General features: G+C 54.1%; 1 protein-coding gene across 1 annotated transcript in view; it reads left to right on the forward strand.

The window, feature by feature from the left end:
- Positions 1 to 330: 330 nt before the first annotated feature.
- The window catches only part of OLFM1 (olfactomedin 1), a 34,546-nt gene continuing 21,872 nt past the window's right edge, over positions 331 to 13,004 (forward strand). The window contains exons 1-4 of the mRNA XM_054502012.2: positions 331 to 813; positions 2,882 to 3,031; positions 8,144 to 8,299; positions 11,742 to 11,961. Of these exons, the coding sequence (XP_054357987.1) occupies positions 664 to 813; positions 2,882 to 3,031; positions 8,144 to 8,299; positions 11,742 to 11,961 (676 nt within the window). The 5' untranslated portion in view covers positions 331 to 663. The remainder of the gene's footprint in view (positions 814 to 2,881; positions 3,032 to 8,143; positions 8,300 to 11,741; positions 11,962 to 13,004) is intronic.

Below are 13,004 nucleotides of genomic sequence, written 5' to 3' on the forward strand. Positions count from 1 at the left end.
GAAGCGGTCCCTCTGCGGGGATCGGAGAGGGATGCCCCGGCGTGAGGATGGGAGAAGCCCCGGGACTGGAGGGCCGCGGGCCGTGCCGCCAGCTGGAGTCCCCGCGCCGCCGCCGGATATTTTATGATGTGAGGGTGGTGGTGCGTCCGTCTCCTCATGTCACCCTGATCCTAACTCCCGGGCGGACTGGAGTTTGCAGACCTCGCTGCCAGCAGCCAGGGGGCGGCGGGGAGCCGAGCAAGAGGAAAAATCCACCCATTTCCTGGGCGGATTGCGTCGGCCCCGCCCGGCCGAGCCCCGCCTCCCGGCCGCGGCCCCCGCGCGCAGCCCGCGCAGCGCTCAGAGCCGGACGGCGCTTCCCGGTGGCGGCGGAGGAGCCCGGAGGGACGCAGCCGGGCAAGGCAGGGCTCGGGGCGGGCGGCGCGAGGCGCAGGGCGCGGCGGGCAGAGGCCGCCTGGCCACCTTCCCTGGCGCCCGGGGAAGGCGCGGCGATGGCCGGGGCGCGCGGGGCGGCGGCGGCGGCGGGCGGGCGGCGGCGGGCCGAGGGGGCGCGGGGACACAGCCGGGCGCCCCTGCCCGCCGCGGTGCCCGCCGCCTGAAGGCCGCCTGAGCGCGGGAGCCGGTGCCAGCTCGGAGCGGGCGCTGGAGGCAGCTCGAGGCGCGATGTCGGTGCCGCTGCTCAAGATCGGGGTCGTGCTGAGCACCATGGCCATGATCACCAACTGGATGTCCCAGACGCTGCCCTCGCTGGTGGGCCTCAACACCACCAAGCTCTCGGCGGCCGGCGGCGGGACGCTGGACCGCAGCACCGGCGTAAGTGCGCCCGCCGGCCGCCTTGGCGCGGCCCCTCCTCCTCCTCCTCCTCCTCTTCCTCCTCCCCCCACCTCGGTCCGGAGCCCGGGTCTGGGCGGGCGCTGCGCGGGACCCGAGTCGCCCAGGGAAGCGGCGGGGAGCAGGGCGGGCAAGGGCAGGCGTCGCGGGCCGGCGCAGCGGTGGCGACCCTGCTTCCCACTCCCCCAGCGTGGGCCACTCCATCTCCGCCCGCGCGCCCCTGGGACGGCGTTTCCTTCGCCTGGGCCCCTCGCCGCGGGGCCGGGGGGGCTTGGTGGGTTCTCGGAGGCTTGGAGTCCTGGGTCACTAATCATGAGCCCCTCATTGAAAAGGTTAGGAAACTAAGGCTGGGGACTTGGGGACTTGTCCAAGGTCACACTCAGCGAGTGAGGGGTGGAGCCGCCGCTAGACCCTAGTCTGGGCTCGGTCCAGCAGGGACTCTGAGCCCGCCCTAGTTTGTAAAAGCCAGACTGGCCCGACCGGGCTGGGAGTGGGGCCCCGGCTGGTGGGCTCCGGGGCTCCTGCCCGCGCCTGCATTCCCAAAGTCCCAAGGCGCCCTTTCCTCCCCAGTCCATAGGAGGGTTTGTTCCTTCTCCTCCGAGGACGGTGCCGAGGGGCTTGGGTGGGGCCCCTGGTAATCTGCCCTTGGGCGCTCACCCCCTCGCCTTTGCCTTCGTCTTCTGCGCGCACCCCTCCCTCCTGGCCTCTGAAATTGAAATCGCGTCTCCCTCTCGAGCCTAGCGGAAGGGGAACCGTGGCCAGGGCTGCTTCTGGGCAGAGCTGACTTAGATGGCTGAGCGAGGCTGAGCTGAAACCGCCACCCGGAGGGCCGCGCGGGGAAGGGGCCGCCGCCGGAAAGGCGCGCCCCAGACCACTGCCCCTTTAGGCTGAAAGGAGAGGTGAAGGACGTGAGTCTCCCTCCCCCTCTCTTTTTGCTGCCAGAGGTTTAGTGCTCTGCAAAGAGGGCACCGTGGTGTGGCTCCCTCCTGAGACCCCTCTTGAGGCCGCCCCCCCTGCTCCTTCAGGAATCGGAGGGCGATTCCTCCATGATGACTTTGTTCCGGCCTGCCGGTCCCGATCTTCTGGGGTTGGGAATGAATGAGATTAAAGATATGACTACTATAGATTCTCCCCGCCCAACTTCTCCTCCCCATCTTCATGCTAAAAATAGCAGAGAGATGACCTGATGCCACCGGAGGGGAGCGTGCTTGGAGACAGCAGGGCCAGCAGCAGGATGGAGCGTGTAGGCTTAGGAGTGCCCGCCCCGGTACCTGGCGGGGCTGGGCAGCAAGGTTAGACCAGACATGGGCAGCTCCGGTTTCTTGGCGGTCTTTGAGCAAACCTCAGGACTGAGGTTGGGGGTGACCCCTGCACAGCATGTCACCAGCAATTTGGCGACATCCACCAAATGGCTCGTGGGTGGAGCCCACAATGAGTTGGAAATCTAGTGTTTTCTTGGGTCAGTCTCTGCCACGCTGCCGGCAGGGAGGTTGCCGCGGCTCGGGGTTCATCACAGCTCTGGGCGAATAGGCTGCTGGATCTGGGGCTGTTACAGTGGGTGCTTCGTCTGCAAGTGTCAGGGAACGACAAGGTGAGGCTTGGTGGTGCCAGCCACCTGTGCTTGACTTACGGGAAGAATATCCTGTTTCTGAAATACGTGCCGGCTGCAAGCCACCCAGCGTTTGCTTTCCTGCCTTGCTCCTCGTCCAGCCTGTGGCCTCCAGTTGCCCGTCCCATCCACCCAGCAGATCAATTTGGCCAGATGACAAACTCCAGACATCCCTTGAGTTGAACTTAAATTTTAAGAATGTAAAGGGTCTTGCCTCTTGGACATCCTTCCAGCCCTGGGCCCCCTAACAGGAGACCTGTGCCTCTGTGTTCCCAGGGACCCTTTCTTCCCTTTGGGTCAAACATGTCTTGGGACCATTTCCTCGTGTCTTTTCCTTGGGGGTGGATGTGGACAGTTTCTCCTGGTTGTTGGATCTGATACACAATCTCATGGTCTCCCTTTCTCTCCTTCCCTCTCCCTCCCCGCCCCGCCCCTCTCCAGGTGCTGCCCACCAACCCTGAGGAGAGCTGGCAGGTGTACAGCTCTGCCCAGGACAGCGAGGGCAGGTGTATCTGCACAGTGGTCGCCCCACAGCAGACCATGTGTTCACGGGATGCCCGCACAAAACAGCTGAGGCAGCTACTGGAGAAGGTGAGTCTGCGCAGAGTGTGTGTGTGTGTGTGTGTGTGTGTGTGTGTGTGTACATGCCTGTGTGCTCACGCCAGCACCAAGGCTTGGCTAGCTTGCAGGCCCCATTTCGACTCTTTTCCTGGCTTGTCTCCACTCAAAATATTTGTGAATGAGTGAAAGGGTGGATGGACGGATGGGTGGATGGGTGGGTGGATGGATGGATGGATGGGTGAATGGGTGGGTGGACGGACAGGTGGATTGAGACTTCCAAGGGTGGCCCAGGAAGAGAGGACTAGACCTGCCTCCCTGTCACTGCAGGCTCCACTGAGAAGTCACATGGGCATGGTGAGACGGGACACAAGGCTCGTCTCTGAGTGATGTCATAATCTGTGTGCACAGGGCTGGGGCTGTCACCCAGCAGCTACCTTGGAGAGCGCCCGTGGGTCCAGGCATGCATGACCATTTGGATTTTATGAGATGAGATCTTTTTTCTGCCCTTGAATTGTTGTACCTGGCCAGTGGCTGGACAGGTGCTCATCACCATGAATACCTTCCTGGGGCCAAAGCAGTCCATGTTGTCACCTTCGGAACCACGTGGGAACAGCAGGGTGTCGTTTGCATAACACATTTTGAATCCATTATTTCACTTAATCTTCACAAGAACCATGTGAAGTTGGTGGGATTTTTCACTCCAGTTCAAGAAGAGGAAATTTGCCTCCTAAGAGGTGGACTTATTTGTCCCAAGCCAAACAGCTGTCAGTAGGGAAGCGGGCACTCGGACCCACATGGCCGAGCTCGTCACCTGGTTCAGTCTCCTCCACTCCCCACTTTAGTCAGGGGGCCTTCTCCTGATGGGCACAGCCCACCAGCCTTTTGGCACATTCTGCCCAAGGACCCCGTATTCTGTGGTTAACCTAGGTTCTGGGGGCCCCCTAGGAGAGTTCAAGGGAACAAGGAGGAATGGTGGGCCCTTCTGTTCCACCCATTGATTCCCCAGAAGAAAGGGGCATTTGCATGTAGTGTCTGTGGGCAGGGAACTTTCCCACTCTGAGGGAGCGGGGTCACACCACACACATACACACACTCACACACACACTAACACATACACACTCACACATAGTGACACACACACACACTCACACACACATAGTCAGTCACACTCACACACACACACACACACTCACACATAGTCTCACACACACACACACTCACACACACAATAGTAAAGCCATGACTCTTTCTGCAGGCTGGCCTTGGACTCTCTGGAATGGGCATCAGCTCAGAAGTATGGCAGGAGGCCTGTGAGGGGTGGGGGGCCTCTGTGACTCAGGGCTGGCTCCATGCTGGGGGGACAGATGGTGCTGTCACTGCCCACCTCGTTGGGGAAGGTGGGAGCAGCCTGGTGAGAGGACAGCATTGCCCTGACTCGGGTCAACATTCCCTGGTGCTGAACCACAAACCCTCAGGAAACTCTGGACAAAGCAAGTCCCCTTTCTTGGAGAGGGAGAGGGTGGGCTAGAGGTTTCGAGTGCCCACTCACCTCTGATGGGCCTTGAAAGCTCTGAGTCACTGCCTGTTCTGTGTCCCAGTCCCTGCCTGGAATGGCCACAGGACCCTTGTTTCTTGGGCAAGAAGGATGCATCACGGTACCCAGGGCAACTGGCCTAGCTGGTAAAGCACGCTCACCTTGAAGGGATAGAATTTTTTTTTCTTTAGCCACCTGAGTAAATCATTTTAAAAGAATTAAAGTAAGATGCATTTAACAGATTCCACCAACATTTATTAACACCAAACTAGACCAAAGCCTAATTGAGCCTTTAATTATTCAGAAGCTTAGAGTGGGGAGGCGGCACTTGGAGGGGCCTCTGGGCTGTGGCGGCCGGCGAGAGTCAGGAGGGGAGAACAGAGCCCTGAGCCCAGGGAGGAGGCATTTGCGGGGACAGCAGAGAGTTGGGAAATGGATTCCAGAATGCTCCAAGAGCCCCTGGGACTGCAGGCCCTGGAATGTTCCTTCCTGCCTGTGTGTGCCACAGCATTACTGCTTAAAAATTTAAAGCCCCATTTGATACCATAGCGGGCACTCTATTTTCAGAGGGCATGAGCTATTTGCTGTGAAAGAGGGCCCTTGCTCCTTAATGCACTGTGCATTTTAGCAGGAGGCAGTGCTGCTCCGTCCTCAGCTCCCCCGCACACCCTGGCCTGTGTGCTATTTTCTTTCTTTCCTCTTTCTCTTTTCTTCTCTTGCCTTCTCTTCATGGGCAGAAGCAGGACAGGATGCTCCAGAAACTTCAGCCCAGTGGCGCCCTGTTGATGGGGCTGGGTCACAGTTGAGCATATTCCAGCCAGGTCGGTGCTTCTGTGGCCTGGCTTCACCTTTAACTCACCTGGTGAGGCTGCAAGGTACTGAGTCCCAGGCCCCCACCTCCAGAGTCTCTGATTTCTGTTGCCCTGGGGTCCCTGTGGGGAACCCAGGCATGTACAGCCCTGGAAGCCTCACCAGGTAGTTCCATGCAGCTAGGGTCGAGCACTGCAGGGACACAGATAGTGGCAAGCGTGTGACACGAGCTCCGTTCTCTTTGAAGAAGCACTTGGCTCTGGGTTTGAGAGTGTAGGCTTTGGAGCCAGTCCAGCTTGAACTGGCAGGCCTCCTGGCTGAGTGACAGTAAGCAAGTTGCTTAACTTCTCTGAGCCTTGGTCTCCCTATGTGTAAAATGGGACTCAAAATAGTATTTATTCATCTCCCGGGGTTTTGTAAAGATCAAATGAGATAAATAACACAGCAGACTCACTGCAGTGCCTGGAACATGGGAAAGGATGGGTAATTATTAGCTGTTAGTTATCTTGAGGCCAGGTGTGTCTTCGTGCATTGCTGGCCCCCCTCCCGCTTCTTAATGCCTGCTGCCACGTTGGGTAGGGTGTGGGATAGACTGTCATCCCGTAGTTCTGTGACCCTGAGCCTGCCAGTTGGCTCCTCAGAGACACATCCTGCAGGCAAGAAAATGAAGGTGCTCAGAGGAAGGGCTGTGCTCAGAGGAACGCCTTCCCGAGGGTTGGGAGATGGGTGTGTGATTGCAATCCTAGACTGATTGTGAGCTGGAGGCAGACCTGTGCCTGTGCCTTGTCCATGGCCAGAAAGGAAAGTGCCTTCAGGGTTAGAAGAACTATAGGAGAGTAATTGTTTGGTTTTAAGGCAGCTCAATAGCTTGGTATCTTCAAAATTTGTTTTTTAAATCTAAAGTCTAATCTTTGAAATCTTTTAAAAGCATTCTTCCTCTGGGGAGCAAAAAGCCTGTGGCACCGTGTGTGGTCTCCTGACTGAGGCCAGCATGAGCTCAGCATGAGCTCAGCAGCTTTTCCTCGGCACTTGTGGGCCTTGGCTCCTGGGGATTTTGCCAGGAGGGGAATGGAGAGAGGGGTCTGGACTGGCGCCGCCATTTGTATTGTTGCTTCCTCCGGCCATGTGGCTGCAGGGGCCACTCCTGTGCACTAGATTTACTGGACTTTGTGCAGGGGTTACAGATGTGGATGAGACCCAGTGTCACTCCCCCCATGAGCATCCTGTCCAGAAAGCTGTGGGGGGACAGCTGTGTGGCTCACTCCTAGGCAGATATTGTGCCAACAAAGTGACGTTGTTGTTTCCAAATAGTTTGCAGCTAGTTTTAACTCAGTTCATCAGAGAAGCCTCCCTGGAGGAGGTGGCATTTGGTCTGGGCCTTGAAGGACGAATATAGACAAACTTTACATCTTTTCTTGAAAAAGGTGCTGTAGTTATTCAAAGTGACAGAGGAAGACAAGCAAGGGAATCAGGCAGGTGGTATAAGAAGTATGCTTCCATTTCCCAGGGAAGAGAAGGGATGAGAGGGAGCTAAAGCCACCCCATCGTGTACTTTACAAACTTAAAATTTCAAGATGAGTTTGTGTGTGTTACTTTCTAATAAAAAGATATGAAATTCCTTGCATTTTGGGGTGCTGAGATTGGCAATAGTTGTTTTCCTTCTACTGAGGAGGCTTGGTTTGCTCTCTCATATTTTACTTTATTTGGCGGGGTGGAGGATGTGTAGTAAGAAGTAGAAACCACACTGTCCTCTTTTCACACTGACCAGGCAAAGCTAAGCCTCATCCCCAAATGGTTTTGTTCCTAGAAGGGAGAGTATTTTCAAATTCAGCAAAAAAGTCAGGAGTGAAGACATGCTGTCATGGAAGTAACTTCCTCCCTAGTAATTGGATTCGATTCTGAGAAAATGACCCAAACACCACTGCGGCAATCCTCAGCTTCCTCCCGCCTCCCCACAGCCCTGAACGCATTTGCACAGAAGCACACGCCAGTTTCCTGCAAATAAAATGCACTGGCAGGTGGTTGCACTGAAACTGTTTTTCTAAGCTCCCTGGAATCCTGTTGAATATTAAAGTTCCATCTTGAGGCTAGACTCAATTCAGATCTGCCTGTAAAGATGTAAAACAGCGATTCTTCATTTGCTGGGTGATTGATTCCTGACTCTATGCTCAGAATGTACATGTTTGCAGAGCAGTCATCTACCTATGATACTGTGGGGTGTGATGGATGGCGTAGCAGATAGGGAAAAAAGCTTGATGCAGAGTTAGGGAGAGCGGCTCCCTTGTTCCTTCACTCTGCACTTAAGTAATCAACCTTATCAGCAAGACATTCAATGAGATTTAGGAGGAAGGAGAATTTATCCCTTGGTGCGGGGCAGCCTAAGAGTGCCATTCCTCTCTGCTGGTGTTTATGCTTGCCTAACTAATGTTGACTAGGAACAATCCCCACCCACCACCACCAAAAAAAAAAAAAAAAAAAAAAATAGAGAAATCACCCAGCCTGTGCCTGGAGCTACAACCAATAACGGAACTTGAGTCTCCCGCACCCCTGATTTGCATCCCTGATGATAAGAACAGGTTGGCAGAGGAAATGTTTACCCAACCAATTTGCTGTGTTTGGGGAGTTATCGGTCCTCACAGTCCGCGATGCTGGTGATTACCTTGTAAATAATGCATGGGCCACTTCTGGTTCCCAGTGTGCTGGCTGTGTGGGAAAGGGCAATGTCGGTACGAGCAGGCAGAGAAGATTGCCTGGCAGCTACTGCGGCTGTTTCGCTGAACCTGTTGCCCTTTTGATAGGTGCAGAACATGTCTCAATCCATAGAGGTCTTGGACAGGCGGACCCAGAGAGACTTGCAGTACGTGGAGAAGATGGAGAACCAAATGAAAGGACTGGAGTCCAAGTTCAAACAGGTGGAGGAGAGTCATAAGCAACACCTGGCCAGGCAGTTTAAGGTATGCATGTTCCTTCCCCTCTCCCTCCCCTTATCCTCCTCCTCCTCCTCTTCTTCCTCCTTCCCCTCCCTCCTCTCCTCCTTCTCTTCTTCCTTCTCCTCCTTCTTCCCCTCCCTCCTCTCCTCCTCCTCTTCCTCCTGCTTCCCCTCCTCTTCCTCCTCCTTCCCCTCCTCTTCCCCTCCCTCCTCTCCTCCTCTTTCCCTCCTCTTCCTCCTCCTCCTTCCCCTCCTTCCTCTCCTCCTCCTCCTCCCCCCTCCCCTCCCTCCTCTCCTTCTCCTTCCCCTCCCTCCTCTTCCCCTCCTCTTCCTCCTCCTCCTCCTTCCCCTCCTTCTTCTCCTCCTCCTCCTTCCCCTTCCCTTCCCTTCTCTCCTCCTCCTCCTCTCCCCCTCCTCCCTCCTCCTCCTCTCCCCCTCCCCCCTCCTCCTCCTCTCCCCCTCCCCCCCTCCTCCTCCTCTCCCCTCCCCCCTCCTCCTCCTCTCCCCCTCCCCCTCTCGTCCTCCTCTCCCCCTCCCCCTCTCCTCCTCCTCTCCCCTCCCCCTCCTCCTCCTCTCCCCTCCCCCTCTCCTCCTCCTCTCCCCTCCCCCTCTCCTCCTCCTCTCCCCCTCCCCCCTCCTCCTCTCCCCTCCCCCCTCCTCCTCCTCTCCCCCTCCCCCTCTCCTCCTCCTCTCCCCCTCCCCCTCTCCTCCTCCTCTCCCCCTCCCCCTCTCCTCCTTCTCTCCCCCTCCCCCCTCCTCCTCCTCGTCCTCCTTCCCCTCCCCCTCCTCTCATCCTCCTTCTCCTCTTCACCTTCTCCCCTATTTTCTCCCTTTCTCCTCCCCCTTCCTTCCTCCTCCGGCTCCTCCTCCTGTTCTTCCCCTTCCTCCTCCTCCCCCTTCCTTTCCTCCCCTCTCCTCTTCCCCCTTGCCCCTCTGCCTCCCCTTTCCTCTCTCTCCTCTTCCTCCCTTTTCTCCTCCTCATCCCCCTCCCCCTCCTCCTTTCTCTTCCTCCCCCTTCCCTTCCTCCTCCTCTCCCTTCTCTTCCTTCTCCTCCCCCTCCTCTTCCCCCTCTCCCCCCTCCTCATTCCTCCCCTCCCTTTTCTTCTTCCCCTTTCTCCTCCTTATCGCCCCCCTTCCTCTTCCTCCTTCCTTCCTCCTCCTTTCCTTACCCCTCTCCTCTTCCTCCCCCCTCCTCCTTGCCCTCTTCATCCTCCTCTTCCTCCTCCCTCTCCTCCTTCTCCTCCTCTTCCTCCTCCCCCCTTCATCCTCCTCTTCCTCCCTCTTCATCCTCCTCTTCCTCCTCCCTCTTCATCCTCCTCTTCCTCCTCCCTCTCCTTCTCCTCCTCTTCCTCCTCCTCCCCCTCTTCATCCTCCTCTTCCTCCTCCCTCTCCTTCTCCTCCTCTTCCTCCTCCTCCCCCTCTTCATCCTCCTCTCCCTCCTCCCTCTCCTTCTTCTCCTCTTCCTCCTCATCCTCTTCATCCTCCTTTTCCTCCTCCCTCTCCTTCTTCTCCTCCTCTTCCTCCTCCCTCTCCTTCTCCTCCTCCTCTGAGGCTGGGTGTGCTTTCCCTTCATGCTCTCCCTTTCCCTACAGAAATGGTCATTTGGGGCAGGGAGAAGCACAGCAAAGCTTGTTCTGTGCCTTGAAAGGACTGTTGCCCTTGGCAGTAGGGAGGCCACCACTGGCCTTGGCTTGGCAGAAGCCACCTTGACAGGGGCGGCCTGAGTGGTGGCAGCAGCACACACTCGCCCCCAAGCCCCCTTCAGTGTGGTTTGGAAGCCAGGGGTCTGAGATCCTGTGCTGCCCACGCCAAGTCGAATATTAGCTGGGAAGGGACATCGTTATTGGCCCTTGTCATTCTGCAGCTGCTGCAGGTAAATCACATTAGCCAAAGATTAGCTGAATTGATGAGAGCCATTCTGGAGCAGGAATCTCTCAGGGCAGTTTTTCACATCTGACCTAATCTAGCCATGACAAGGCACGCCATAGACTTTCAGGGAAAAAAGACAGAGATGCCAACCTCCTTTCCACCTCGTGGGAAGTGTTCTGCTTCTCCGGGTAACTCTGGACATTAAAACTGGTGTTTGCTTGACCTAAAGTCATAGATACAGATGTGCAGCCAGGTAGAGATATGCCCACAGTTGACTCCATCTCAGTACGATTCGACTGCAACGTTATATGCCACCTTAATTAAGGTATACATGCATTTTAATTAGAAATCCAGCCCAGATGTAAATGAACAGGTCAAATTACACAGCCTCGCCCAACTGGAAACTGCTGATGTGCTCTGTCTCTGTCTTCCCGTCCTTTTTATGCTAATGTTTTTCTTTGATGTGCTCCCTGCATGAGGCAAGAACTAATTCTCTTTTAAAAATGATACATTAAATAGATGAAATGGCAAGCTAATGAAATTATAAATCTGTATTATAAATAAAATAATAGCAGGCCCAATCCTGTTGAGGTGAAATGAGCTGATTGTGCTCATCAGAGGCAGGTGGACATTTTGTCCTTGCATCTGGCTGGTCATCATGAATTACTCTGGAGGGAGAGATGTTGACCTGTCTAACCAAAAAGCATTTATGTCTCTGAGCCAGCACTCCCTTCTCTGCGGCCGGCAGACTCCTCTAATGATGGGGGTGTCTTCAGCAACTGGGAGGTAGCTCATCTTGAAAAACGTTGTTGACACAGGCATGTCTCCGAGTTTCCAATTTTGGGGTGCTGTGGCTCTGGGGGAAGAAAAGCAAGCGCTTGCCTATACTGTGCTAAACCGCATTAAAAAAATTCCAACAGAAATTGTGATGAGGGAATCTCAATAACTCTTAAAGCAGTTTGTTTTGACTAACTCGAGCATTACAGTGGGATTTTTCTAAGTGACCATGCAAATATGTGTTTCCTGATGGCTGTCTGTTTCAGGCAGGCTAGTGAGCTAGTTCTTCAACAGTATTTCATTTTCTTACTTGCAGGGCTAACTTAAAAGAGTTTTTTCAATGCTGCAGTGACTGAAGAAGCAGTCCACTCCCATGTAACCATGAAAGAGAGCCAGAGAGCTTTTTGCACCATGCATTTTTACTATTATTTTCCAATACTTAGCACCATTTCACTAAGGAACCTTGAATACAACCAGGATCCTCCTTTGCATGCGACTGTAGCTGCATTTCATGAATAGTTTGAACCCTTGTCAATGCATTTTTTGAAAAAGAAAGAAAAAAAAAACTTCGTGTATGTGACTCAAAGCATGTAACCTTAAGATGTTGCATTCTAAACTGACAATAAAGACCTTTCCCAAATATGTTGGTGTTCTGAGGACTGTTTAATATGCTCTTCTAACTCATTTGGACCAGAACAAATAAGCCTGTAAATAAAGCGGGAATATACACACTTTCCCTCACCTAGGGAGAAGCCAGGCCAAGGCAGGGTGTGAGAGTTCTTGCATGCATCGCACTGAACCAGCTTATTTTAACCTTGCAGGCGATAAAAGCGAAAATGGATGAACTTAGGCCTTTGATACCTGTGTTGGAAGAGTACAAGGCCGATGCCAAATTGGTATTGCAGTTTAAAGAGGAGGTCCAGAATCTGACGTCAGTGCTTAACGAGCTGCAAGAGGAAATTGGCGCCTATGACTACGATGAACTTCAGAGCAGAGTGTCCAATCTTGAAGAAAGGCTCCGTGCATGCATGCAAAAACTAGGTAGGCCCAGTACCCTGCGGGACGTGGCGCTGCACTGCCCACCTCCGGCACACGCACAGGCTTAGGGAGTGGTGCTGAAGTGGACAGCGCCCGCCTGGCTTCGCGAGGTGATGGCTGGATTAGGGCTCCTGGGCAGGGCTACCTTGAGAGACAGCAAAGGAGAAGTGTAGGCCACACCCATCCTAGGGCATTGTTCAGAGCCGGGTCTTGTGCAGAGGCCACAGACCCCGCTGAGTCGCACATCTGGAAAAAAATAGCATACCATCTGGTGGATTGTGTGTGCGTGTGTGTACCATATGTGTGTGTGCATTGAAGACACCAGTTTAATAGGGCTGGAAATAACATCTCAGATTCCTCCGGATTGAGAACGGGGGCTGGTGGAGCTCCTGAAATATTGAATCATGCATAGTTTGAATAAAAAAGGGAACAAAATTCAATCACATCACAGTAGAGCTGCCATTCACAGCACGGGAGGGAGCCCCCGCTCACAGCCTGGAAGGGAAGGAGCGTCTGAGCAAATGAGCCCCTTCCTCGGGTGTGTTTCCTAAGAAAGACCCCCCAGTGTGGGGCGATCCATTTGGATTCTTATTTCTGATTGATTACCCATTCACCTTACCAACTTTCCAGTTAATTACTAGGAGAAATATTAACACATTAGTGTCTGAGTCTGCTTTTAAATAGCACATTTCAAATCCCAATTCCACTTTTAGTTTTTCTTAAGAAATATTAGCCATCCATCCTCACCAAGCTGTTTTTTTTTTAATAACACAAAGGTTGTTTCCATACTACCTACTTTTTAGGGTAACTTAGGGTAATTTTAGGGTGATTTTGCCTTATGAAGTTTATCTCAGGCTTTCTCTGATGTTCTAACTTGATTCCCTTTTTATTTCTACTCTCCCTTCCACACACACACACTCCAAGTGCCTTACTATAAACCTAAAACATCCAAAAAGAACACTTTAAAAAAAAACCTCTAATGTTGTTAGTCAGGTGAAGAGAGAGAATATTCAAGGGGAAAGAAAAGAGTCAGCCAAACCCTTGTT

The sequence above is a fragment of the Pongo pygmaeus genome, chromosome 13 (genome assembly GCF_028885625.2).
Source record: "Pongo pygmaeus isolate AG05252 chromosome 13, NHGRI_mPonPyg2-v2.0_pri, whole genome shotgun sequence".
Taxonomy (NCBI): Eukaryota; Metazoa; Chordata; class Mammalia; order Primates; family Hominidae; genus Pongo; species Pongo pygmaeus.